A 26,831-nucleotide genomic window follows, 5' to 3' on the forward strand; every position below is an offset into this window, starting at 1 on the left:
TGAACTTGTGGAAACGTACTTAAGATATCATTCATGTTTCTAAGAGGACGCAGGCGATTATCCTATGGATAAAACTCTAAAGTGGTTTCCTTTTCCTGGTAGAGGTTAATTATTGCCCTTGACAGGCAGTCTTTTTTCTGTTAAAATGTTCAATTTTAATATTTAGAAAATGGAATTTAAAGTGCAAACTTTCATGAAATTGACACAATATGTATACAAATGTATGTTAAAACCTAGTCTATTTAATTGATAAAAAACAATTTTGATATTCAATTTTCACTTTTCAGCAGTATAACGGTTTTGCAATATTTCAAAACCCTTAAGAAAGCATGACAATATTTGCAAGAGAAACACTGCAATTTGATGTATTTATACACAGTTGGTAAAAGCAATAAGTTTTATTTTTTGATACTAAGTCAACTGTTGCAGTATTTCAAAATGGACCAAACAATCATGTTTTTATTTCATGCTTCACTTCAAAAACATGACAAATGGAATAAATGCGGAGAAAATAACGTTTCGCACTTTGTATATATCTGTAAATATAGCGCAGAGTATGGCCATTTCTCATTTGAAAGTTGTTTTAGTTAGTTTTGCACGTTTTGGTAAACCGGAAGTGATGGCGTAGCGCCATTTAACCGGAAAATGTAAAGCCTGGGCTCGGCATACGGAAACAAAAATCATTTTATGAATTAAAGGAAAGGGCATATTTATTATTGTCTCTGTTAAAACAGTCTTACGCTAGAATGACGTCATGTTAACGTGCGTTGACGTCAAAGGTTTTATTGCGACCAAGAAAGAGCGGTTCTATATTTCATGTATTGTTTTAGATTAAGGGCATATTAGAATCAAAATAATTTATATCAAAATAATGTTTTAACAATATTTATACACTCGGTCTGTAATACGTCGTACAAATAATTTCACTCGGGCAATTAGTACGCCTGACGTTTAACCATCCATCGTGTATAAATAGTGTTCAAGCACTCTTTTGCTATAAATTATTATTTGAATACAACAATGTTACTATACAATGTTACTATCATTGTAAAGAATAAAACATGATGCTAAAACGTCTGGCACGTTAAATCATTTTCAGTCAAGTGTTTTCTCGGAGTGACTCGTCGAATTCCGCTAAAGTAATACATCTGGTTAATCAAACATTCAGAACTACAACGTACAGAATGAAAATCAATAGATAACAGTAGATGGACAACAAATTACATGTGTAAGATAAAATATAAAAAGTCTGGAAACAGTCATTTACATTTACATTTTATTGTTATATTTTGTGACAATTTAATCGAAGACTATATTTGTTCTTCTGAAGCTTCAAATTTATGTGTACTCATCCAATCTTTTTCCTTCCAGAAGAGCAAGCTTTATAAAAAGAGAGAAAAGCATATTTAATATTTTATGTCAAATGTGTTATAAAGAGTCAGGTATAATATTTCTAAATGCAGATAGGTTTGTTTAAATAATTTTCAAAGACCGTCCTTGTTTTTGTTACTGTTCATCAATTTGCACGTGCTGAAAAGCCCAGAGGGGCAAGCATAATATAGGAATAATATTTGATGCCAAGTGTGATTTAGTAAACTATAGTCTGTATTTTGATACTAAAAGTCTCTGACGTCAGTGTGGCATTAATTGAAACTGGAATTAATCATTTTTTTACGCTTTCGCATCTTGTCAGTAATATTCAGATCAGCTCAGTGACACGCAGAAAACCCACTTTCCATTTTTCCTCGAAGGAAAGTTCTTGCATAGCGAAGAATTTCTTCGAGTACTGCCTTATTTTTACTGACTCGGAGTTATGTTATAGTTGTATTACTTTAGCGGAATTTCGGCGAGTCACTCCGAGAGATCACTTGATGGACCTCCGAGTCGAATTTATGCACTTAAATGATTTCCGGTATTTTATGACCACTCCGCACGACTCCGTGTCTGTAATAAACAACATATATGTCATTTCGAGCGACGCGAGGGGATTTCACGAAACTCCGAGGCAGTATTCCCTGACATTGATGGATCTCTTTTTATATAATTAGCTTGTTCTTTTTACTTAAATCTTTATGACTAAGAAATGAATTATGTAAAATGGACTAAATGTTAAGAAAATTATATAGCCAAACAAACTATCAAATAACTGGAGTTAGAGAATAGTGATTCGTTAGGTATATTACTGACAGTGTAAATTAAATTCAGAAACAGATATGTAAATTGAAATAAATTAAGAACTATATAAAGCTAGATAAACTTTAAAGTAATGGCCGTAAAAGAATAGTGACCTTTTTTTAAAAAAATGGTACCTAAAAAATATTATTCAGAGAAATGGTTAATTTTCAATATGAAATTGGTCTTTCATTTATTTATCTAAAAGGAATTATAAACAAAAAGGCCAAGACGGCCTTAAGTCGATCACCTGAGTAACACACAATACAGTATAGACATGTTTTACCTAGTGATTTCATGGAGACAAATATTCTGACCAAATTTCATTAAGATTGGACCGAAAACGCAGCCTCTTGAGTGTAAACAAGCTAAATCTTTGATTTTACCTTGTGAACTAGTTTTTGACCCAACATGACCCAGATAAAACTTCATGCAAAATTTCATATGCACAAACATTCTGACCAAGTTTCATGCACATCAATTGAATAAGAGCGTGAACAAACAAGGCACAAATGAAACCTTATGGCTGAAAGGGCCAAACTAGAAAATTATGCTTCAGGGTAGTAACTCCAGAACCGATGCTGGAATCTAGCCGGTTTTCGAAAAGAACTGAGATCTTATTGTGACTTAAGTTGTGTGTAAGTGTTGTAAAAATTAGATATAAAATGCCACTTCTATCGTGTTCACAATGTAAACATTAACAATTTGGCTCTTTCAGGGATAAATCAGGGGCCGTAACTCCGGAACCTATAATTCAATTTAACAGGTTCATCATGGAATCTAAGATTCATTGTTTTTGAAGATATTTTGCAAGTTTATGTCAAATCAAACCATGAATGAAGTCTCTGTATAGCTGCAGAAGCCAAAATAGCAAACTTTGGCCCTGTATGGGGTAACAAGCCTTGACCCATAATGGGATCTAGCTAGTTTTCGAAAGGAACTGAGATATTATGCCAGTATAAGTTGTGTGCAAGTTTGATTAAAGTTAATTGCAAAATGTGGTCTCTATCGTGTTCACAAGCCAAAAATAGCATATTTTGGCGTGTGCAAATTTGATTAAAGTCGATTGCAAAAGGTGGTCTCTGTCGTGTTCACTAGCCAAAAATAGTAAATCTTGGCCGTTTAAGGGCCCAATACTTTAAAACCGATGATTGGATCTGGTCAGTTTTCGAAAGGAACCAAGACAATATGCCAATACAAGTTTTGTGCAAGTTTGGTCAAAATTGATTGCAAAATGTGGTCTCTATCGTGTTCAGAAGAAATTGTGACGGCGGACGACGGACAAAATGCGATCACAAAAGCTCACCCTGTCACTACGTGACAGGTGGACTAAAATAAAGTAATTGCTGCCGTATCCGCTCTAAAAGTAGTCATAAAATGTATTAAGTTTTTGCGTATCACTACGAAAAATATAATTACATTGCTCCATATAATCTGAAATCTGTCCTCGAAGGTACTCGAAAACCAAACTGAATTTGTATAGGTAATTATTTTTACGTCTCGGAGTCACTCGAAAGCATTCCGTAAAATGACTCGAGAACAAAAAAAAACAATACAGGTGTGTCTTTTGTTAAATGAATTTCATCTCTTGTCACTCCGAGAATTTCCCTCGAGTAACTTCGCATAAATCCTCGGAGTCAGACAGCGAAATTCTTTGACGGAAACTGGCTGACTCGAAGAAACTTCGGGCCGGAGCCTTATTACTCGCTTTGTATAATGGGTTTTCCGTGTGAGCTGATCTGTACATGTTTGCAATAAAAGTATGTTGTGACACCCAGCTAGCGCTGCACTGGCGTTATTTTAAAAAAAATATTCTTCATTTATATCATTGATGATGAAAACTATCAGACTGATGATTCCGGAAAAGTATTTAAACAAGAGAGCCAAGATAGCCTAGGTTGCTCACCTTAGAAACACACCATAACAGTGTTAACTTGTTTGACCTAGAGATTTCATGGAAACAAATATTTTGAAAAATGTTCATTAAAAGTGGGGCAAAATCTTGAGGCGAACAATTATTTTCTTTGATTTGACCTAGTGACATAGTTTTTGACCCCATGTGACCCATATTCGAATCTGACCTAGATTTCATCATGGCTATCATTCTGACTAAATTTCATGAATAGCAATTAAATAAAATTGCCTCTATCGCCTAAACAATGTTTTTCTTTAATTTGACCTTGTGACCTGGTTCTTGACCCCAGTTTACCCATATTCGAACTTGACCTAGATATCATCAAGGCAACTATTCTTTCTAAACTTTATGAAATTCCAGTGTAAAATGCGGCCCCTATTGCATACTAAACGTTTTTCCATGATTTGACCTAGTGACCTATTTTTGACCCTAGATAACGATTTTAAACTTAACCTAGATTTCATCAAGGCAATCCTTTTGACAAAATTTTATGAAGATCAGTTGAAAAATACGGCCTCTATCGCATACACAAGGTTTTATTTCCAGAGTAAAATGCAGCCCCTATTGCGTACACAAGGTTTTTTTTTTAATTTGCCCGGGTGACCTTATTTTTGACACCACAGGACCCGCATTCAAACTGAACTACAGATCAGCTCACGCGAAAAACCCACTTTCGGTTTTTCCTTAAAGGAAAAGTCTTGAATAGCGATGAATTCCTCGGTACTGTCTTATTCTGACTCGGAGTACCGATTTTTATAGTTTTATTACTTTAGCGGAATTTCGTCAAATCACTCCGAGAAATTTCTTGACGGAACTCCGAGTCGAAATTATACAGGTAACACTAATGATTTCCGGTATTTTATGGCCACTCCGCGCGACTCTGAGTCTGTAATAAACAACTAATCGGCCATTTCGAGTGACGCGAGATGATGTCACGAAACTCCGAGGCAATATTCCTTTCCTTTATGGATTTTTTTATATGATATAACTTGTTCTTTTTACTGTTTAAAATTTATGAATTTTGATATTGAAATAGTTTCTGACTATACGAATTAGATTAAGCAGCATATTTCTGTAAAATGGATTAAATTATTAATCATATAAAAATAAATAAACTTTCAAATGACCACCGGTAAAGAAAAGTGATTTGTTAAATTTTGATATTGAAATAATTTCTGACTGTGAATTAAATTTAGAAAAAAAAAACAAACAGTTATGTAAAATGTATTAAATTAAGCATAATGCATAACTAGATAACCTTTAAAATAACACCCGCTAAAAAGTTAATTGTTACGTATGATGTTGAAATAAGAAATAAATTATGTAAAATGGACAAAATTTAAGAACTGTATAAAAATAAACGAACTTTCAAATAACCGGTGTTAAAGAATAGTGATTTGTTAAATGTCATATTGAAATAGGTTCTAACAGTGCAAATTAAATTCAGAAACAGATTTATGTAAATTGAACTAAATTAAGAACAATATAGAACTAGATAAACTTTAAGAATAGTGATATCTTTATTGCGAATTATAGGGAAAAGGAATAATTATCTTTATGAATGGTCTTTCATTTATTTATTTGGAAGGAAGTATAAAAAGGGAAAATAATTGCTGCCATATCCACTCAAAAATCATAAAATATTAAAAATGAACAGAAAAATCTGGTTTATTTTAATGTAAAATAGAAAGATACTATTATAATTATTCATAAGTTACTTAGTTTTTTTTCACGCATCACTACGTAAAATATAATTATCTTGTTCCATGTAATCTGAAATATGTCATCGAAGGTACTCGAACACCCAATTAAATTTTTATAGGTAATTATTTATTCGTCTCGGAGGCACTTGAAGGAATTCCGTCAAGTGACTCGGGAACAAAAGAAACCAAACAAATGTGTATTCCGCTAATTGGATTTCATCGCGAGTCACTCCGAGGATTTCCTTCGAGTGACTTCGCATAAATCCTCGGAGTCAGACAGCGGAATTCCTTGAAGGAAACTAGCTTACTCGAAGAAAGTTCGAGTCGGAGCCTTGGTACTCGTTTTGGCCATCCTCCGAGGATCGAGTAAAGGGGTTTTCCGCATGAGCTGATCTGTAGATTGCATCCAGACAAACATTCTGATCAAATTCATGAAGATTCCTTGTAAAATGCAGTCCCTATTGCATACACAAGTTTTATTTTTGATATGACCTAGTCACCTAGTTTTGGACCTAAGATAACCCATATTCAGATTTGACCTAAATTTTATCAAGGCAATCATTCTGACCAAAATTCATGAAGATCGATTGAAATAAATCAGCTTCTACCGCATACACAATATTTTTTTTTTATTTGATCTATTAACCTATTTTTTGATCCCAGATGACCTATTTTCGAACCTAGCATAGATTATATTAAGGCAATCATTCTGACAAAATTTCATGAAGATCAATTGAAAAATACAGCCTCTATCGGATACACAAGGTTTTTCTTTGATTTGACCTAGTGACCTAGTTTTTGATCCAAAATTACCCATTTTCAAACTCAGCCTAGATTTTATCAAGGTTATCATTTTGATTAATATTCATGAAAATCAACTGAAAATACAGCCTCTATCGCATACACAAGGTTTTCCTTTGATTTGACCTAGTGACCTTGTTTTTGACCCTAGGTAATCCATTTACAATCTTGGCCCAGATTTCATCAAGGTAATCATTCTGACAAAATGTCTTGAAGATTTAGTGTAAAATGCAGTCCGTATTGCATACACAAGTTTTTCCTTGATATAACCTATTAACCAAAATGACCCAAAGTCGAAGTTGACCTAGATTTTATCAAGGCAACCATTCTGATTAAACTTCTTGAAGATCAATTGAAAAATATAGAACCCAATGTATACACAATGTTTTTCTTTGATTTGTCCTAGTGACCTAGTTTTTAACACCAGATGACCCACTTTCAAACTTGGCCTAAATTTCATCAAAGCAATCATTCTTACAAAATTTCATGAAGATCAGTTGAAAAATACAGCCTCTGTCGCATACACAATGTTTTTTATTTTATTTGACATACTGACCTAGCCTTTGTCCCCAGGTGATCCATTTTCGAACTCGATCTAGATTTTATCAAGGCAATCATAATGACTAAGATTCATGAAGATCAATTGAAAAATACAGCCTCTATCGCATACACAATGTTTTTCTTTGATTTGACCTAGTGGCCTAGTTTTTGACTCAAGATGACCCATTTACGAACTTGGCCTAGAATTTATCAGGGAAAGTCAGAACTAAATAGCAACCAATTAGTAAATTGATTGATTGGAAATATTGTTATATTTCTACAGATTAAATCTGATATTAAAAGGTTTGAAACGTCCAATAGTTCCAAATAATGTCTAGACGTCAGTTGAAACATTCGAATTACTTTAGTCTCAAGATATATTTAAAAGGAAGCATGCACTCGGAACTATACCTTTTATTTCATTACATTATAGATCGTATGTGTATTTAAGTTTCAGTAAATTCTATATTGTAGAAATAATCTATAAGCGAAAATGTAAACAAATTCTGAATACTGATAAATAACAATTATATAAATCTTGTGTGCAGTCTTCTTTTTTTTTTTTGGCATTTAGTCGAGCAAAAACATCAAGCACACGACCTTTTGTTTTATATTTGCCGAATTTTACGAGCATATTCTGAAGTTTCGAAAAATAAAAGTTTCATCAAATTCTACATTGTAGAAAGAAATTTCGAACGCGAAGAACTACCTTAAAATATACCAAACAACAATCATTAGATACTTCCATTAGAATACTTACGCCTTCCATGCAGTATTTTCGTCAACTGCCTTACCGAGATACCCCATACGTCACGGAGAGCCATTTCTATGCGTCTTAGGACTCTTGCTGAAGGTTTCCGCTGCCTAGTGTTAATGTATACATAAGGATCTTCACATCTGTTATCAAATACCGACATTTTTGTGCATCCCCAATCAACAGAAAAACTTTTATAGTCCGTCGCAACTACAATTAATGGACCACTCCAATTAATGCCTAAAATGTAGAAGTAGATTTACACAAAAATGACTAGCGATCACATTGCCAATAAAGAATTTGTCACAATATTTCAGGCTTTTATTTTTTCCTTCATCAATATAATGCAAAGTTTATTTTAAAGATATTTCAAGAGAACTGAAAGTTATATCATAATACTGGAAAGGGGATATAGACTGGCTACATTTACGTCTTTAAAGATGAAAATGAAAAGTAATATATTACAGTATTGGAGCTAGTCTATGGCTATCGGTTCATGATACCCTTTTACACAAGTGTACTTGTACATACGGTAGTGGTGTTTAATATAAATTCTGTTGTATACGCTAACCGTCATATGCTCGGCGACATACGGCCTTTTTGAGCCGATTCGCCGTAAAACTCATTCATTCATTCTAACCGTAATATAAGTTTAAGTTTACCCTTGGCAAAATTCGTTGTAAGTCATACAATCATATATGTATATAATATATATTATGCGATATCCAAGATGTCAGACAAAAACAAACTCTTTAAATATTGTGACATTTTCTAACCGAAAAACTTATTAAGTAGTACATAAAATTACGATTATTGCAGACGTTTGAAGTAGGCCTCTTCAGAAACAAACAATTAAAGAATGCAAAAAGCCATTCGAAACTCAAAACGTTCATTCATTCGTATAAGCTTATTAAATTATAAAGTATTTTTAAAGCAGACTTAGTTTTCTAAGAAAAAATACTTTTACAGTCGAGCTATGCTTTACATCAACTAAAATTTTAAATGCATTTATGTAAAGTGGAATATACTTTGAAGATTTCACATTAATTTGAAAATGTTCCTGTAAAATATTCCGGTAATATTGAAATTAATAATGTGTTGTTTTCCTTATACAAGTACTAGCTTGTGATTTACGGACTATTTTGCACTTTTGTTACTAATAAAGACTACTCTGAAGGGTTATCTGAATTCATAATGCAAAGGATATATTTTAGTCTCAGAGAATTAAAACACCAATGATAGTAAAATATAAAGACTGCATCATGTGTAATAAATATTTGCGAATATAGGCTGACCGATAAAAAGTTTCATTAAGTACATCCATTACCATATGTGTGCTTTAGATATATGTGTATATTTAATGTGAAACTGTATATGTTCTGCAGATTACTTCTGTAAAATTAAAGATGAACTTATTGTTCTATGCTGGGTTATACAATTTAGATCTAAGGCGATATTTTGATGGCAGGGAAGACCCAGAGTTCCCCCATCGAGGTAGTATTGTGCATGAAGAATGAATGTGTTCCTTGAGTATGGTATAATATTAAAAGCGAATATTCCAGACGAATTTTAATCCTTAGGTGAGGAATGAATCGAACTCAACGCGCTCAAAATTACAGCCACGGACATCCCCTTCGAATAAACAGAGAACAGTAAGCGGATCGAGAATAATTTGAAATAAAAGTTTAAATGAACTTTACCAACAAGATCCTTGCCTAGGAACTCCCCTGGGCCTGTGACAGACAGTATTGATGTAACTGAATTGCATAGACCACGACTCCTGAAATGAAATGAAGTGGAGGCCAAATATATGTTTAACAATATGCATAAAGATTATTTTGTTATGTTACTTTATATGTACGTATAATCAGAAAGCGAGTCACACTTGCGTTCATTTTATTTACGCTTTTTGCTTTAATTTGTTTAATACCTCTTTATACTATATTTATACATACCTCATGGTGTCCTGGAGTATTACATTCGTTCCCTCTAGTTCCATAATATGGGTAAAGTCTGTGAACTCTTCAGACATAGCCCAGCTGCATGGAGCTTTATGATACTGATAAAACCATGGGCCGAGCCACTAAAATAAAAATACATTTTTGAAACTGAAAAAATATAAACTACGATACATTTCATAAACCATTATACTGTTGACTTTATATTTTAATAACCGTTGATTTTTTTACGAATCTACAGTTAATTTACAAATCTATATTTTAGAAATCCAAAACAAAGAGCCTGAGCCACAACAGCCGGCAAATTACACTACCTCTTATCACTAGTCTGGTAAATATGTAAGTAACCTTACTGAACTCATTTAGCAAACTTATTTATTACTCCCTTCAGGTGACATTTGTACTGAATTAAACAGAAACGTGAAACGTGTTTAAATTCTTTATCTAACTTGAAAGATAAAGATATGCAAAGATCTGTTGCAATTCTTTTGAAGAACATACTTCTACCTAGCTTTTCTAAATCAAGACCCCTTGATTATGCTCAAATACAGGACGAAGTCTTTTTTTTTTCTTTGTTTAAAAAAACGAAAAAAAAAAACAAACATAAAGGCCTCGAGCATAGAGAAAACGGTTGCTTGTTTGAAGAAGAGTTTCCCGAAAGTAAGTCTTGCTTTTAACTTTCATTTTAAATCTTGCTTTTAACTTTCACTTTGTATACTGTCCACGTTCTCTTTCCATTTATACAGCCTCGGAAGCCTAGAGGTATAGCGGTAGAGCGTTCGAATCGAGTGCGGGAGGTCGTGGGTTCGATCCCCGACCGCGTCTTAACAAGGACGTAAAAAAGGTACTAGCAGCTTCCTCGCTTGGCGCTTAACATTAAGGGTATAGCTCTAGGACTGGTCAGCCCGGTGTCAGTATAATATGACTGGGTGGGGCATCATGCTACGTTTCTACGGCGTGATATTCCAGTGAGGCAAAAAATGCTACTAGCAGCTTCTTTGCTTTGCGCTCAGCATTAAGGGTATAGTGCTAGGAATGGTCAGTCCGGTGTCAGTATAATGTGACTGAGTGGGATATCATGCCACGTGTCTGCGGCGTGATATTCCAGTGAGGCAGCAGTATAAAGTTTGGCATTGTGGTCACTGCTACAAGTAGACACCGTCGTTTATATGACTGAAAAATTATTGAAAAAGACGTTAAACCAGAACACACACACACACAAACACACACACTTTCCGTTTATAACACGATGTGTATAAAAATGATAACCATTATAAACATGAGAAATGAAGTTGCTGAAGGAAAGCCGGTCAAATGGACTGGCCGTGTGCACGTCAGTACGTGCACTGCAATGGATTGCAGTTTGCGGAGGCGTGGATTTTCCTGTGAGATATTTTTCCTTAAAGTTGTTTTTAGATAGAAACTAACAGAACGAACTGTAAATCAAACTACCTCTAGTAATAATGCACGGAGGGGCACCTGGACTCTGACTCCATCAATAAAGCTAGAAAGTCGCCATTTAGCCTATAATTCTGTCGGTGTGGTGATAATTCCTCCCCCCCCCCCCCCCCCCCCCCCACCCCCCCCCCCCCCCCCCCCCCCCCCCCCCCCCCCCCAAAAAAAAAAAAAAAAATAATAAACACATTAAAAAGCAATAATTGCGTACGTCTTTTTTGATTCAGACGAATATCAAGTAATATATCGTGTGAGGGATAAACTCCTACTATCTTCAACATTCCAGTAGAAAAAATAACATGTTTGAAATCTCTTGCGGTCGTTTTCCTATAACTCTAAAGTCGCGGAAAAAGAAAAACGTCTAAGAAACGTCTAACTCTCACGCTTCAAAATAAGAAAGTACTCACAGGTAAAAGATTGAAGCCAGGCATTGGAGCAGGTGGTATCTTTAATATTTCTTTCACATCTCCAGAGAATCTACTGCTGTAAGTTCTGGACGCAAATGGTAGTATCTTCTTTTCCGGCCGAATTTCGCCATAAGCGAAGGAGAGAACAGCAAGAGCCATCAGCGCCTTTAATTCCATCATGAGTCCTTCAGCTCTGTACAGTTCTATTTACTTTGAAAAATGAAAAATAAAAGGTGTTTTTCGTACCTTGTAATTGGATATTCATTATCTGCCGTAATAAAACGTGACAAAATAGAATGTCTTCTGGTCGTGCCATTGTGCATGTGTTAAAATACATGTAACATATTAGATATAACCAAAATGCACTAAATATGTTCATTTTTTAACTCTAGCAGATCAACTTAATACGAGGGTCCTGTACAAAGTTCTGTCATGAGTTCGGATTTCTTAAGTGCTAAGTTTAGTCCAAATTATTGTTATTACACACCTTCAGAGTATTCCACCTTTACCGAAATACATTTTTGTAACCTTTTTACCCAATCACGAAAAGCAGGTAAATAGTTGTTGATGTTTTTTTTTTTTTTTTTGGTATATGCTGGTAACACTGATAAATGGCTGTGCCAAGAGAAGTTCTGCACTTATATTTCTTTCCAGAAAGCATTTCTAAGCCTTGGAAATAGAAAAAGTCACAGGAACTCAGGTCAGGTGAATGAGGCGGATGGTTTACAACTTCCTCCTTTTCAGAAGCAAAACTCACACTTATGAGAGGATGCGTTGTCATGTATGAGGTAAACTTCTGACCTCCTTTCTTGGATGTTTCTTTCACATTCTTCAGTTTAGAGTTCTTGTAGAATCGCCCAGTGACTGTATGACCAGATGGACAAGGTACTTGAACGACTGGCCGACTATCATTGAAGAAACTTGCGTACAACCACTTCATCGAAATTATTGTTCTCTTCGCAAGAGAATTTTGCACGAAATAAACTGATATCGTTAGCTATCGGACACACCATTTAAGTGCAATGAAGCGTTTTAAAAATGTCTGGAAAACCCACTTGTGCCAGAACTTTTTGTAGGACCCTCTTATACAATTTTATGTTTTATCTTTTAATATTGAATACTGAATTTCCTGTTTCTCTCTCCCATCGACGTTAAGAAAATGATTTGAGGATGTGAACGTTAAGTCTTCTGTTGATTGTACTGTTGCGCTGAAGAACAGCATGTGTTATGTGTCATGTTATTATATATTTATATATCTTATGCACAGACATGCATATCAAACTTTGAAAATGTTTCGATTTTAAAAAAGATGTATAAAATAGCCTTGATATTGTTTGAAAAATTTTGCTTGAACTATTTTCTTACAGTTGTGGCATTTGCAAGAACCGTGATCCAATGTTAGACCATCAAGACAATTACAACGGAGATCGTGTTACCTTTATATGTAGGAAATTCGTGATACAAACCTAGCTATTTACAGATGAACCAGAACAAAACTTGTTTTTATCAACATAATATACATGTATATAGCAATCATGAAACTGTTATCTATCATCAGATCTCCATTATTGTACTGGATAGTAAATGTATAATAGATTGTGACTGCGCTTTGAAATATGCATCCATCTTTATTTAGGGAGTCAAATAACGATTATACAGCAATTGTCGGTATTGTTTTCCCCATTTTTTATCTATTGTTTTAAATGATGAAGCATTTGTAAATCCCTGTCAAGGACTTAGTAGAAATTGCATAATACAGTGGCGCCTGCAAGTTTGTTCCCCGAGTTTGCGAGATAACGCGAGCAACTCGCGTGTTGAAGGCGAAACGTGAAACGTGTTGCACGGTTAGAAACGCGTGCATAAACGAGAAATAGTTATAGCGCATACTCAGCGTGCAGCGTGCGCTGTCGCGCAAATAAATGTTCCCCTGCGCATGCCCAGCGTGCCAAACCGAGAAGGTTAAATGCGCATGCCCAGCGTGCAAAACCGAGCAGTTTAAATACGCATGCTCAGCGTGCAATGGATTTAAGTGTTCATCGGCTTACTGTTCTAGTTTGAAAGATATATGATATTTCTTTCAAATTTTATTTTTGATTTGAAATTTATCTTTTTGATCATTTCCGTAAAGATTTTTTTTTTTTGTAAACAGTATACCCGGAAAGTAGTGTAGACAGGATATAGTAGATATTGTCTACGTCATAAAAAGACGGCAGTTCCACTGCTTATCAAAGCGGCGACCCTGAAATTCTATATCGCCAAGAATTTGGATTCGCATTCCATCAGTAAGTGTTGAAATGTAACTAAAGTTACGCTTGATTTTATTGAGCACTATGTACAGTATGATAAACACAGATATAAAATATAGCTTCAGTGTATCTCACATAATTTCGCGCATTTGAAAGATTTTTAATACAAGCGCGCAAATGTAATTACAATCAAATTGACTAACAGTGGTGACTTCCCTTTAATAATTTTACACCATTTGCGGTCAACGAAGGTGTTGTCATCAGCTGTTGAAAATGTGAAATATTCATGTTGGTTTTACTAGTTCTGCGGTAGGTACTGTACCTCATTTTACTTTTTAAGTGTATGTATTCCATTTTTCATGATGCTAAGCCTTCAAATAGTGATACCAGTGCAGGGGCGTAGATCTATATTACTCTAAACAGCTAAAGTGTCAACACTGGTCAAGGGAAGCTGTTTTACAGAACTTCACCCAGTAGAGCACACACAGTAGGCAGATCATATATATAAAAAAAGTGTAAATTACGCTTTGAAGTAATGCACAGGTGCTAGACACATAACCAAATATTTTACTTATAGGCCTATATATGTAAAATATTTGGTTATGTGTCTAGCACCTGTGGAAATAATGCATATATGCATGTCTGATAATTTTTAAGCATATAAAAACGTAGATCTATATGAAATAACAGAAATGCACGCAATGACTTTTTATTGGCGTAAACAAAATCTGAATCGTCTGGATGCTTCATGTAACATGAGCACAGTCAGTATTATAATTATAATTCTCCCACATTGAACATAAACACGCATTGAATGGTACTCTATAAACCTAGCTAGGTTAAACTATTTTTTACAATCAATGTCTGTGTTTACAAATAGTTGGGAATTAATACTGATGGTACGGTAGTGTATTTTAAAGTGGCGTTGATTTAAAATATCAACTTCCAGTGTGGAATAAACAAAAATGTCTCTTTCTAAGAATGTATAAGTGAACAATTCGGTAGTGAGTGTGAAGCCAAAGCAAGCCAAGGGAAAAAAAGAAGCAAATTAACTTAAATGATGAATTGAAACTAAACTGCAAACAAATGCATGGGTGTTACACCCAATAAATATGTTATAAAACTGATTTCTGTTTTTTTTTCACATTTATAAATTTTTAAGAGTAAAATTACTTGTAGTCAATTTCAGATATTACCATTTTACTCATTCACAATAAAATATGTTGAGTAAATACTCATTGGCCAAAAAAATTATCTAGCGCTCTGGTTTAGAAAAAAATCACAGTCAAATCAGCACCTTTAAACACACATCTGGGGTTTATTTTTGATTACACCAGCACATAAATTTGTGAAGTTTCAATTTCGAACACTGCGAATTTTGCCTTTGGGGACATGTTTTCAAATAACTATACAAGTGACGTACTTTAGGGTTATAATGTACCCCAAAAATAAGTCGACAATTCGTTTCTCTGCCTTTCTTTCAATTCACCGGAAGCATTTTGATGTTGACCGGTACTTTTCCATCATTTATTTTAACAAGCTGCATGCTAATGAAATTGAATGACCATATTGTAAACCAGTCAATCGTGACCTTCACCTCGGAAAAGAAAGGAGAAAAATTTCGACATTATTAGTTGAATAGTTATATTTTGACGTATTTATAGCATTTGAAACTGTTAAACATGCGTATGTGGTTTAATACAGATTTGTTTAAATGCAGTTTATTTTACAAACACGTCATGGGGCTATTGGCCATATCCTTTCCGCAGCCTTAACGTAATAAAACATATTAGCGTCTGATGACCCTTTCACGCTTCCATAGAATCAACATTTATTACACAAAATTAATTTTGAAAATATTTCTGAAATGTCTAGGTCTGCAGTTCTCAAATATGGTTATATCTTAAATCCAAGGCATACATGTATACAGACACTCTCAGACAACATCAAAAACAACCTTTTGAATGATTTGATGAAGTTCTAAAATTATCAGTGTACCCTTGGTCCGTGACGGACCCATTTGGGATTTGTGGGTATCTGAGCTCAACTATCATTTTGTAGATGAAAAGCTGACATGCCGTACTAAAGCCCAGGTAATTTTAGTTTCAATTTGTTACCATGAGCATCCAGATGGGGTGACCCCTGCGCGTGACCCCTGACTATCTACGAATCAAATATGGCTTTCGTTTTCAAGCTTAGCATTTCTACTTTCATTTTCTTTTCTTCCGCAAAAAGCTTAAGGTTGAGTGACTCACTTTTTGTGTTGTCAAAAACATATATATATATATGCCTGGCGAGATTGCATAAATATGTCCTGGCTGTCCTAAGGTTATGAAAAAATATCTCAATATTTCCTAGGATCACATCAAATTGGAGTAGCCCGGATCTCTACTCTAGACCGAATTCCGGTATTGTATGTTATGGTATAGGACTTGAATATTAAAACAGCAAGAAAGAATGTAGACGGCCATGTAGCTCAGTCAGTAGAGCATCAGAACAGTATTATGAGGCCCCCAGGTTTGAGTCCTGGTCTGGCTGCACATTTTTCTCACCCTTTGACATTTGGCGCCCAGCTTTGGACGGTGATGGTATTACGGTTTTCATTCATTTTTTAGCGGGAGTAGCATTCTGCGCATGTTTAAATGCGTATAAGTTTTAGTAACTATGATAGTGTATGTACAATTTTGCGAAAAGAACTTATGTTTCTTCTTTTTATTACGATATTTTTAGAGACATGCCTTATGATAAATTTTCTGATTTTCGTTGAATATTATAGTTGAATAATAAATTACATATTGTAATATAAAGTTACGCATTTCTCCCGTTCTTTTTTATTGATTTTTAGACAGATGAGAGTTTATAGTACATACTAGGAAGAAAAAAATGTATCTAGCTCCCGTATAAAAACTGTATTTTTCCCCTAATGTGAATAATCTAGCCTGTATTCTGTGACAGAGTTTAGTCTCAGCGTAATTTAAATATTTATAATTATTCAGCCTCAAAAGTTATTTAAAATATTTCATACAAGAATAATTTTGATAACTAGGTATACACTCATCCTTGTAACAGCGGATTAAAAACGCAGCAAAATCCATTAAAAATGTATAAGATCATCACCGAGGCATTTGAAAATATATGGATAATTTCATCTTGTACTTCTTTTTATTATCTGTTCATATACAGTATGTTTCTTTTGATTTCATTTTTGTTGTGCGCTTGTATGTTCAGTCTGTGTTTAAAATAATAGAGAAGTTTACTGAAATGGAATTAAAAATGTATTTTAACACTTGTTTAGAACGAAACGATATGACATAAAAAAAAGCAACTTTTATATTTGTTCTTAAAGACAAAGTTTTAATCTGTAATTAAGGAAGACCAATTAGTAAATATGTTTTGATTCCATTTAAACTTTGAAATGGAAGCAACAAAAGTTAAAAACATCCACTTGTGATCATACACAGGCATCATGCAGACGACGCAAGCTGCGCGTGCGCTTTACCATCTCCAATCTACACGCTGCGCATGCGTATAATGCAAAAAAAATCGTCTCCCGCTTTCGCACGCTTACACGGTTTAAAACTAATTTGATTGGTTGCACGATTAACTAAGCGTGTAACGTGAAACGTTTATGAAGGGGGGCACGCAAGGGTTTAATCGTGTGCACGGGGAACCAACACGCGGGCGCCACTGTACATATTAAAACTTTTATTGTCACTCTACAAAGTGGTCTCTTTCAAACAAGCTTATTTTGCATCATAACAGAAGAAGATAACTTATCTTTCAAAAATCCAGCTGTTTTAATTACGAGAAATATGTATGACTAATGTTTTCAAAAATGATAGAATATAAAATATGAAACAGTCAGGATCAATAAAAATTATATTAAAATGCACGAGTTTCACTTAAATCCTTCTTTTTTACAATTAGTGCTTCAAAGCATGATGAACGCAGAAAATATATTTTCTATCTATCTTACGACTTTCACGAAATAATTTTGTAAATTAAAAAAAGCGTCAAACTCACTGAATTGCTTTGTTCTACATTTCTAGTTATTAATTCGACTTTCTAAATTTTCGAAATGTAATAGGAGTGGATTTATTCCAGATCGGATCTCACCAGGCGCGCAATCCACGAGTGCCAAATAAAAAATCCCAGATCTAGCTACATCTACCGTTTTGTTTTGTTGTTTTGTTATTTAACGAAATCTTTAATGTATATCGATATTAAAATGAAACTATGTGAAGTATTTTATGTGCGCTATTCATAGAATTGTGTCAGGTCATGCATATTAATGAAAGAAGTCCAGCAGCATACGATATAAAATGTACAATACGGAATTTAAAAGGTACAATTCGGATATTTTTTTACAGAATTTATATAGGTAAATGATAAATGACTTTATTTTAAACTTTAATCTAAATCTTACTAATGTAAGGCAGCTAAATTATAAATATATTAAAGCGAATAAATCCACACACTTACCTGGTAATACAATCTTTTCAACGGTTTGAAGAATGATGACAGTAATTATTTGTAATTTCTTGCAAGTATTTCCTTTTATTTATCTAATTATCTGACAAAGTCACTATGATATAAAAGTGTGCATTCAGACGAGTTATTGCATGAGCACAAAATTGATGATTATGGCACCAATCACTTTACGTATTTAACATAATCAGCAATAATTTATGCAGCTGAAAAGAAGTTTACTTTTAACATTATTTTTGCTACATTTGCAATAAATGTGATTAAAAATTCTCAGTTTGATGGATGAAAATATCACCATCCTTTTCGTCTTCAGAAAGATGCAAGTTGATAACATTAATTTCAGTTTAAACTTATTAGTTTAGTTTATACTATTTTTATTTAGCTTGATTGTGATGGAAGTTTCAAGCTTATTTGAACCACTCTCGATTCTGCTTCCTCGAAATGCCAGTACTGGTGTCATATGTGAAGGCGCAGTTGTGACCCCAGTGGGACTCGAACTAACAACCTTCGGCTTTAGCGGCCGAAACCTTGTCTACTAGACCACCGCTCTCCTCTAAGCTGTAATAAAGGTAACTATGCGGAAAACGGACTACATTCATTTTCTACGTTATACACCTCACGTAAAGTAAGGAATTAAAAAACTGAAGAATATTTAATGTCCTAGCGTAGGATTTGGATCGATGAGAAAAGACACGCAGAAGACGGGCACCGTATAGCACAAAGACGGCCGCCGTGGTCGAACGGACATGAGGCAATGGTGAATATCAAGTGGTTTCTCATATAATAATTGTACAGATACATTTTCTCAACGTATGAATAAAAATAGGTCTTAAGTTACCACAAACGCATTTGCGGTAGATATTTTTAAAAGCACTAAGAGCAATCCGAAATTGTAACTAGCATATTAAGATAACTGTCTTGTTGTGCGCCATACGATACCGATATTATCTTATACTTTCGCCTAGTCTTTGTCCATCAGAGTGACCTAAAATTGTGTCGGTGCGACGTTAAACTCAACAAAATAAAAATAAATAAATTGTCCATCAGAGTCACAGAAAACAATGCGACGGGCTCTCCAATCTGTTTTTGAAAATACTAAACTACTCGTACTTTCTTAAATAGTTTGAATTCTATCCGTATGATATGTAAAAGCAATCCGCCATCCGCAATCCTTTCGTTACGCGCAAAAGAAAAACGAAAAAAAATAAATGACTTAATTTAATCTACATGTTGGATACAATCTATAAAAATTAGATAATTATATGTGACAGAGCATGAGATTTTGGGTCCAAATGCAATTTTGGTCAAAAATGGGGTTTTGGGCTAATTTGACAGATTGACCCGTTCTGAGTAAAATCTTCAATTTGACAACAAAAATCAGCCGTTGTCATGGAGATATTACCACTTTTCGGGCACCATGTTTTTGTCTAACTGTATCAAAATTGAGGTAGTATATCTTAATGATGATTCCATATTTAAATAATATCAAGACAAAATACATGATAAAATAACAAAAGCAACGTGCAATTAACACTACTGGATGCACATACCATTAAACATGGTTTAAAACCCTGTAAAATATCCATTATAATAGGAAAAACCGTTAATTAACCCCATTAATTCTTGCATCACTTTATTTAACAGGTTTCACAATATTAATGGGTTACATGTTAAAATACCATTAAAACACCCATTTTTGACCATGAATCATAACATTTTAAGTAACTGATTTTCATTCACTTTTAAATTAGTTATTGTATGTCAGCGACGCCGGTTTGATCCCAAAGCAGTTAAGGGAAAACGTAAAAGAGCAAACGTGTGTGGTATGTATGTCACACAATGTCAGTGATGAAGAGGTCATCGAAAACAATGAGTCAAGATCAAATCTGATAAAAGAAATGAAAGCCATTTTCATATAAAAATAATCAAATCACTTATATCAACGGTCAAATTCGTTATAAAAAATCATAAAATAAATATATATTATTATCAAAATTAGATTGTCATTTTTAGTAAGTGAAATAAATATGTGGCTCATATATTAGTGATGAATAGGTCATAAAAATGATAAGGTTAAACTTGATATCAAAGGTCAAATGTCGTTTTCATGTAAAAATTAGGTAAGGTAGCATAATGTTGTACCAGAATCATTTTTAATACTAGACTATATTCCAATATTTATCATATTTAAAGCTTCACTGAAATTTTGCGAAACAATTATTTACCTGGCTATTTTAGAAGAAGATTCTATAAGATTTGTCTTTCGTTCTAATCCTTTCCATCAACTGTTCTTGTAATGTTAGTATATAAATATAATTCTGTATATTGTTGGGAATAAATATGTTTAAACCAAATGTAGCATTTTTACTTTATATATTTATTTGATATATATTGTCATCATACGATAGCTGCAGAACTGAATTTAAACAGACTTTGTTTTACGAGAAAGAGTTTAATAATTAATAATGTTTAATAATTCGAACAAAAGATAGTTCTAATAGTTGATAAACTATATCTTGTAAACATTGACATCCCTTGTTGTCCATGCATTCATTGATTATCTTATGAAGTCTTCTTGGAACCTCAATACCGTTAAAACACTGAGCATTCGCATTTCCTTTTGTGGCAGTGACTAAAAGAAAACCTGGAGCGCCAAATAACAGACTCTGGTATATACCGAATTAAAGCGACTTCAATGATAATCCATTGGCGCCAGATCAGAAGGAAAATGCCTCTGTACATGTTATACCCTACCCTAGGTATTCTATAAGAACCATGGTCGTGAACGGGAAAATATACTAACCCGTTTCAATCGCGCATTTCATACCTAAAACACGCAGTGCGGTAAATGTGTACTATGGATATCAAACAAGTGGTAATTTATCTTCCATTGTGTACCGGTCACATTTTTTCAATACATCCTATCTTAGAAAAACAACGCGTAGTTTATAGTAATTTCAACATTACACAAAAAACTTGCTTGAACTTCCCTGGTGAAGTTCCGTTCTAGATTACAAAACCATTCTGATTGGCTGTTGTGAAAATGTATGTCAATCGTCATTTTACTACACGTGTTCGCTAAAATGTGAAAATGCAGCATTAATGTGCAAAATGAATAAATAAACAGAACAGATGCAGACCAATGTACGATTTCAAATTAAAGATCATATACAAGATGAATTTCATTCATCATTTCGAGTTTTAGTGTAAAATTGTGATTTTTTTAAATTCTGTTTTTGTTTGTTTACGTTTCGCCAAACATGTGCACACTGTCGTGACCTCTAGACCGGATATTCATTAGGGAAGGTCAAGCAAGTTTTTCTGTAACGTTGACGAAAGCATAAAATATGTTGATAATCTCAGCAATATGGAATATTGAGACAATGTGTCTGGTGCACGATGGAAGATAAATAATCGCTTGTTCAATATACTAGGTACCCATTCACCGAACTGCGCGTTTAAGTTGAGAAATGTACGATTGAAACGGGTTAGTGCACTTTTCCGTTCATGACCATGGTTCTAATAGAATACCTAGGGGTAGGGTATAACATGTACAGAGGCATTTTCCTTCTGATCTGGCGCCAGTGTGATAATCACCCTCTATCCTATCGACGTACTCCCTGACATGCGCAGAGGACCTCTCCAGGTCTTTAGTGAGCAACATCGTTCCTTTTTGCACTGAAGTACTTGCAACAAATAACCGTTTAGCAATTTATCGCTTCAAGCCACTTTTTTAAATTAATTTAAATTTTTGGTAATGACAATAATTACTTTCTTCCAAATATGTTTCAAATTAACGTTAATTTACATTTTGCACATATTTAATCGGAAAAAGACAACGCTTATAAACAAAAAAAAAATAAAAAATGAAAAGATTTAAGGTAATCAGCAAATTAAAATTGCATAATTCACATTTTTTTGTTAACGTTTATGCTTTTCAAAGCATCAGATAATTCTCGGCACGTTTGCAGTAATAGTTTAAAAACTGTCACTCTGATGGGGGAATGGATCTGATTGAGTCATCTTCAGAAAAAAGAACGCTAATAAATCTTCATCTAATTCTCTGTAAGTACGGAGCGCAGCTAGGATGAATAAAATTGCATTTCTTTTAATTAGGTCTGTTCATGAGAGATAATGAAATTTACGGTATTCTTCATTATCCCGAGCTCCTGCTTAAGCACACCCCTGTTACACCGGAACTATTAAACTGAATGTTTTCTAGGAGCCAAGGAGAATTTATTGGATAAGCAGATTTATTTTGGAATATACACGCTCGTCTGTATTTTTAGGCGCATTTTCGCAATTGTCTGATGTATGTGGCGGCTGATGTGCTCATATAAATTGTTTCTAGCTGTAATAAAGTTATAATGCTGACTACTACACATATGGGGAGGCTAATTCATTTCCCTTAATGTCTCTATGAACCCATTGTACTCTTTTGATCAAATTAAGTTTCAGAGAGAAAATATATAGCTTCTCTATTGCCAATTAGTTGAAAACACTGAAAAGTCACTTCTGATTTGTGAGGCAATGTCACAAAAATTTAGGTTAAAGATTATATGCAAATATTGAACCAGTACTAAATTGTTTTTCACCTAACTTTACTAGGTGAATAGATGTGTGATGAATTTGAATATTCGTCTGTACTGCTATGTTTTTGCGATTTGGATTTATTCGTATAAATTGTCTCTACATAGTAATTAAATACGCATGTGCACTTGTCTACCTTAAATAGACAAGAGATATTGACTAAATTCTTTGTGATATATCTTTTATTTTCGTTTTCCAAAATATAAAACATTATAACAATGCTCTGTTTTTCATAAGTCCCTGATCTATCTGAGGTCACGTTACTGTTAGTGTACTTAATATGTTGAAAATGCTTTTTCTTAATTTTTCGTTTATTTATTTTCTGTTTATTATATCATTTTTTTTGTATTAACCGTCCAACTGTTGCATGTCTGTATAATATATGGCAGATCCGTTTAGGGCTTAGAACTCGTAGTTTTTCTATTTTTGTATTCTCTATATACATTATAATCTATGTGCATATTTATTACAGTACTGGCAACATTATACTTTCACGAGAAAGTAAATATGCAAAAACAGTTTTTTATTTTCAAACACTATATTTTGCGGTAGATATTTTATCCAGTTTGTGCCGCTTCTTGTGTATAACAGTTTCTTAATGTTCCTTTGTAAAGATTAAACAAACTGGTTCTAGATAATGACTGACTTAAAACCTTTTAAAGACATCAGTAAAAGATTGCACGATAAGTAATAGTTCCGATTATCCTAGTACTACGAACAGTTAGGATATGCTATTGATAGTCTTACGTGTTTCTATGACGAAGAATAATTTTTAATAAAACAAAACGGAAAAGTAGGGGCACCGCCTTCCCACACCTTAATATCTAATTTCAAGTATTTAGTCAGAATTTCATGAACACTTCTGGATGAATTATCCACTGATGCAGCTGTTTTGGAAACTGTGTAACTTGAGTCTTCTGTTACAATGGCTACTTCTGCAGCAATGCTATGATAGGATGCTGTTGTTTTAAGGGCACTCTTTACTCGGTTGTTCTTAAAATCTAGATTATCCCTTTCTAAACATCCGGACAAATCTATAAACTTGGCTGCTATATTCTGAAATCAATGCATCTTTATGTTGGACATACTTTCCTTTCTACCTGGAGCCTCCAAGCGTACGGTGAGAAACCTCAGTGTATACATGTGGTGTGTTAAAATGTTTGTATATCAGCTGTAACTAGACCAACTCTGTTTAGATTTTCAATGTGCATGTCTTTTGAAACCCTAGATTTCAAGAAAATTTTAGCTTATACCTGTAATAATTTCAACGGAAGCGCGTTGTCTCGAAAATTTTCCGAATTCCCCTCGTAGTATTCATGTAAAATGTTGACACAGGTGACAACTATGAATTATGTACAGTACTGTATAAATAAATATTTGAAGTTACAGTTTTAAAAGTACTCATTAATGTTGAGAAAATAAACCTTTTGTATTGAATCTGAGTTTAAAACATCAAGACATATTTTGCTGCCATTTGAAAATATTAAACATTAAAATCTTTCAGAAAAATAAATAGGCAAATTATTCGATTTTACTCCGCTGTTATCCGCGGCATAGTAATTTGTTTGTTGCCTCTCAAGGGTGAGATTTACAACAGTCAATACAATGAGTATGAATGGTACTGTTCCTAGATCCTTATTTCTGAAAATACTAAAAGAAGAAATTTAGTACAAGTTTAAGAACAAAACAAATAGGATATTTGTTTATTTAACTGAAGTTCATTTTGCAAAGAATTCCCGATTATTTATAAATCATATTCTCTCGTATTCAAGTGTAGTTTCGTGCATGTAAAAAATAAAAAATAATATATTCAACCTTTGAAACATTGAAATCATCAGTTTTATTTTACAATATATTACCTCATTTCAGAAGAAAAAAAAAAGAAATCTGTTTTAGATTGTAGTAATCAATTTTAGGAACTTAATGAATGGTTGATGGAAGAATTTTTGCGTGTCTCCGCTGCAAATGAATCGCTGCATTTTAGAGACTAAAGAACTTCTAACAGAAAAAAAATTGTAGTTGCAAAAACGTATAATGAATGCTAAATTACTATGTATACAAAGCATTTGGCATTCATCAAACCAGGTCTCAGGTTATGCATCATGCTGAAGCCCCAGCCCTATTCTTATATAAAAATATACAATATGTTTAAAAGTCCGCATGCATCTCTAAATTTGCCTAAAGCCTTTTCCTTTTCGAAAATTGTTCTCTTACTTTTCAAATAATTTAGTTCTTTAAATTTAACAGATCGTCTGGGGTAAACAACAAATCTTAATTTACTGCACAAATTTTAGGCTGGAATATCTATCAGTCATGTGCGACAAAACTGGTAATTTCAAATAACGCCATGTGGTTTAGACATAGATGCATTGCATTTTTCAAATAAAATATTATTTTAAACAAGAAAAATTAAATGGTGGACTTAATTAGAAAACAGCTGTGTGACAAATAATTTTGAGAAAATAAAGCTTTATTGTGCGAATGGGTTAAGAATATAATTAAAACCTAAAAATACGTAGATTTCTTCAACGTATTTTCAAAGTAAAATTATCTTCCACAATTATATTGTAGACAGTTGAAAGTAAAATTATTATGTTGAAAAACACAAGAAGAAACTTTAGGATGACTTGAAGGAAAACTTAAGCGTAAAAGCAAAGGCTGAGCGATGTCCAAGTAACCCATTGTTACAGACTATTTTAAACTCAACTGATGCAACAGCAAGAACACACAAATATAGGTACACACAGTCTCTTAGTTGAAAATACCCGTGTCCAGCCTCTAATAGAAGGCCGCTGCAGAATCTGCACCTGCAAACAAACAAGTCCGCCAGAAGGGAAGTACCGTGTTTTATATCTCGAACAATGGAATGGGCGCAATCGCTAAAGTCTGTGGAGCTTGTGAAACTAATATATAAAACTGTCTTCCGATAACCACGCCTAAATCATTCGTAGGAAAGAATTGAAATACGAACGGCCAGAACAGAAAATGAAAAGCATTTATAATAGTGTACAATAGAAATGTTGTTGAAAGCTCGTCCTTTCTACAACCTTCCTCCAGAAAGCCGAAAGTCAGATGAACCATCAAACGTGAAAATCAATAAAAGTATGTCCCAATAATGTATAATAGTGGCATTGATTTCTAAGTCTGGGGGTCAAAACTTGTCCATAAATGAATTAAATACAGTATACGTGGTTCGAAAAGCACTACTTTCATAACTACATATTAACAAATTGCTTAAGAGCCATATATGGAGATAATAAAAAACAAAGGGTGCAATAAAACTTTCTACCATGTCAATCTATATCCAAACCTTCAACAATTACTGGAAAAAAACAACAACTAACATAAGATTTGACAAGTAAATAAACACCTGTTCATAACCAAAATTGTGTCATCAACGTTATCAACAAAGGCATTATGAGTCTTTAAGATAGTTTTGAGTATAGACTTTCAATGTCGTACGTTGAATGGACTTTGTTTCTTCTTCTGTGCGTTTACTACAATTAGTATTTTATGCAATATTTGTATAAAATGTATGTTAAAGTAAAGACAAGTATAAGTAAAATTAGTACAATGTCATATGAAATTTCAACTTTCTTCTCTCATATAGCTACATAAATAACTTTTTTCACAAATACCATATGACTATTACAATTACATGACCGTTAGAAAGAAAGTCAAATTTTCTTATTGTTGATCTTATCTTATTTCATTTTCTCACCTATAAAACTAATCTAAAATGAAGAAAAAAGGAAAGATTTATCAAAATATTGACAAAAATATTTTTGGTCGCTGGTACTTT

General features: G+C 33.6%; 1 protein-coding gene across 1 annotated transcript; it reads right to left on the reverse strand.

The window, feature by feature from the left end:
• Window positions 1-1,262: 1,262 nt before the first annotated feature.
• On the reverse strand, window positions 1,263-18,587 carry LOC123555633 (uncharacterized). Its single transcript, XM_045346227.2, has 6 exons — window positions 18,434-18,587; window positions 11,706-11,915; window positions 9,841-9,968; window positions 9,586-9,665; window positions 7,892-8,125; window positions 1,263-1,380 (listed from the first exon to the last, which is right to left on the reverse strand). Exons 2-6 carry the CDS (start codon window positions 11,883-11,885, stop codon window positions 1,349-1,351), a joined length of 654 nt encoding a protein of 217 aa, XP_045202162.2. The 5' UTR covers window positions 11,886-11,915; window positions 18,434-18,587; the 3' UTR covers window positions 1,263-1,348.
• Between the last annotated feature and the right edge of the window lie 8,244 nt (window positions 18,588-26,831).

This window comes from Mercenaria mercenaria, chromosome 7, assembly GCF_021730395.1.
Source record: "Mercenaria mercenaria strain notata chromosome 7, MADL_Memer_1, whole genome shotgun sequence".
In the NCBI taxonomy this organism is placed as follows: Eukaryota; Metazoa; Mollusca; class Bivalvia; order Venerida; family Veneridae; genus Mercenaria; species Mercenaria mercenaria.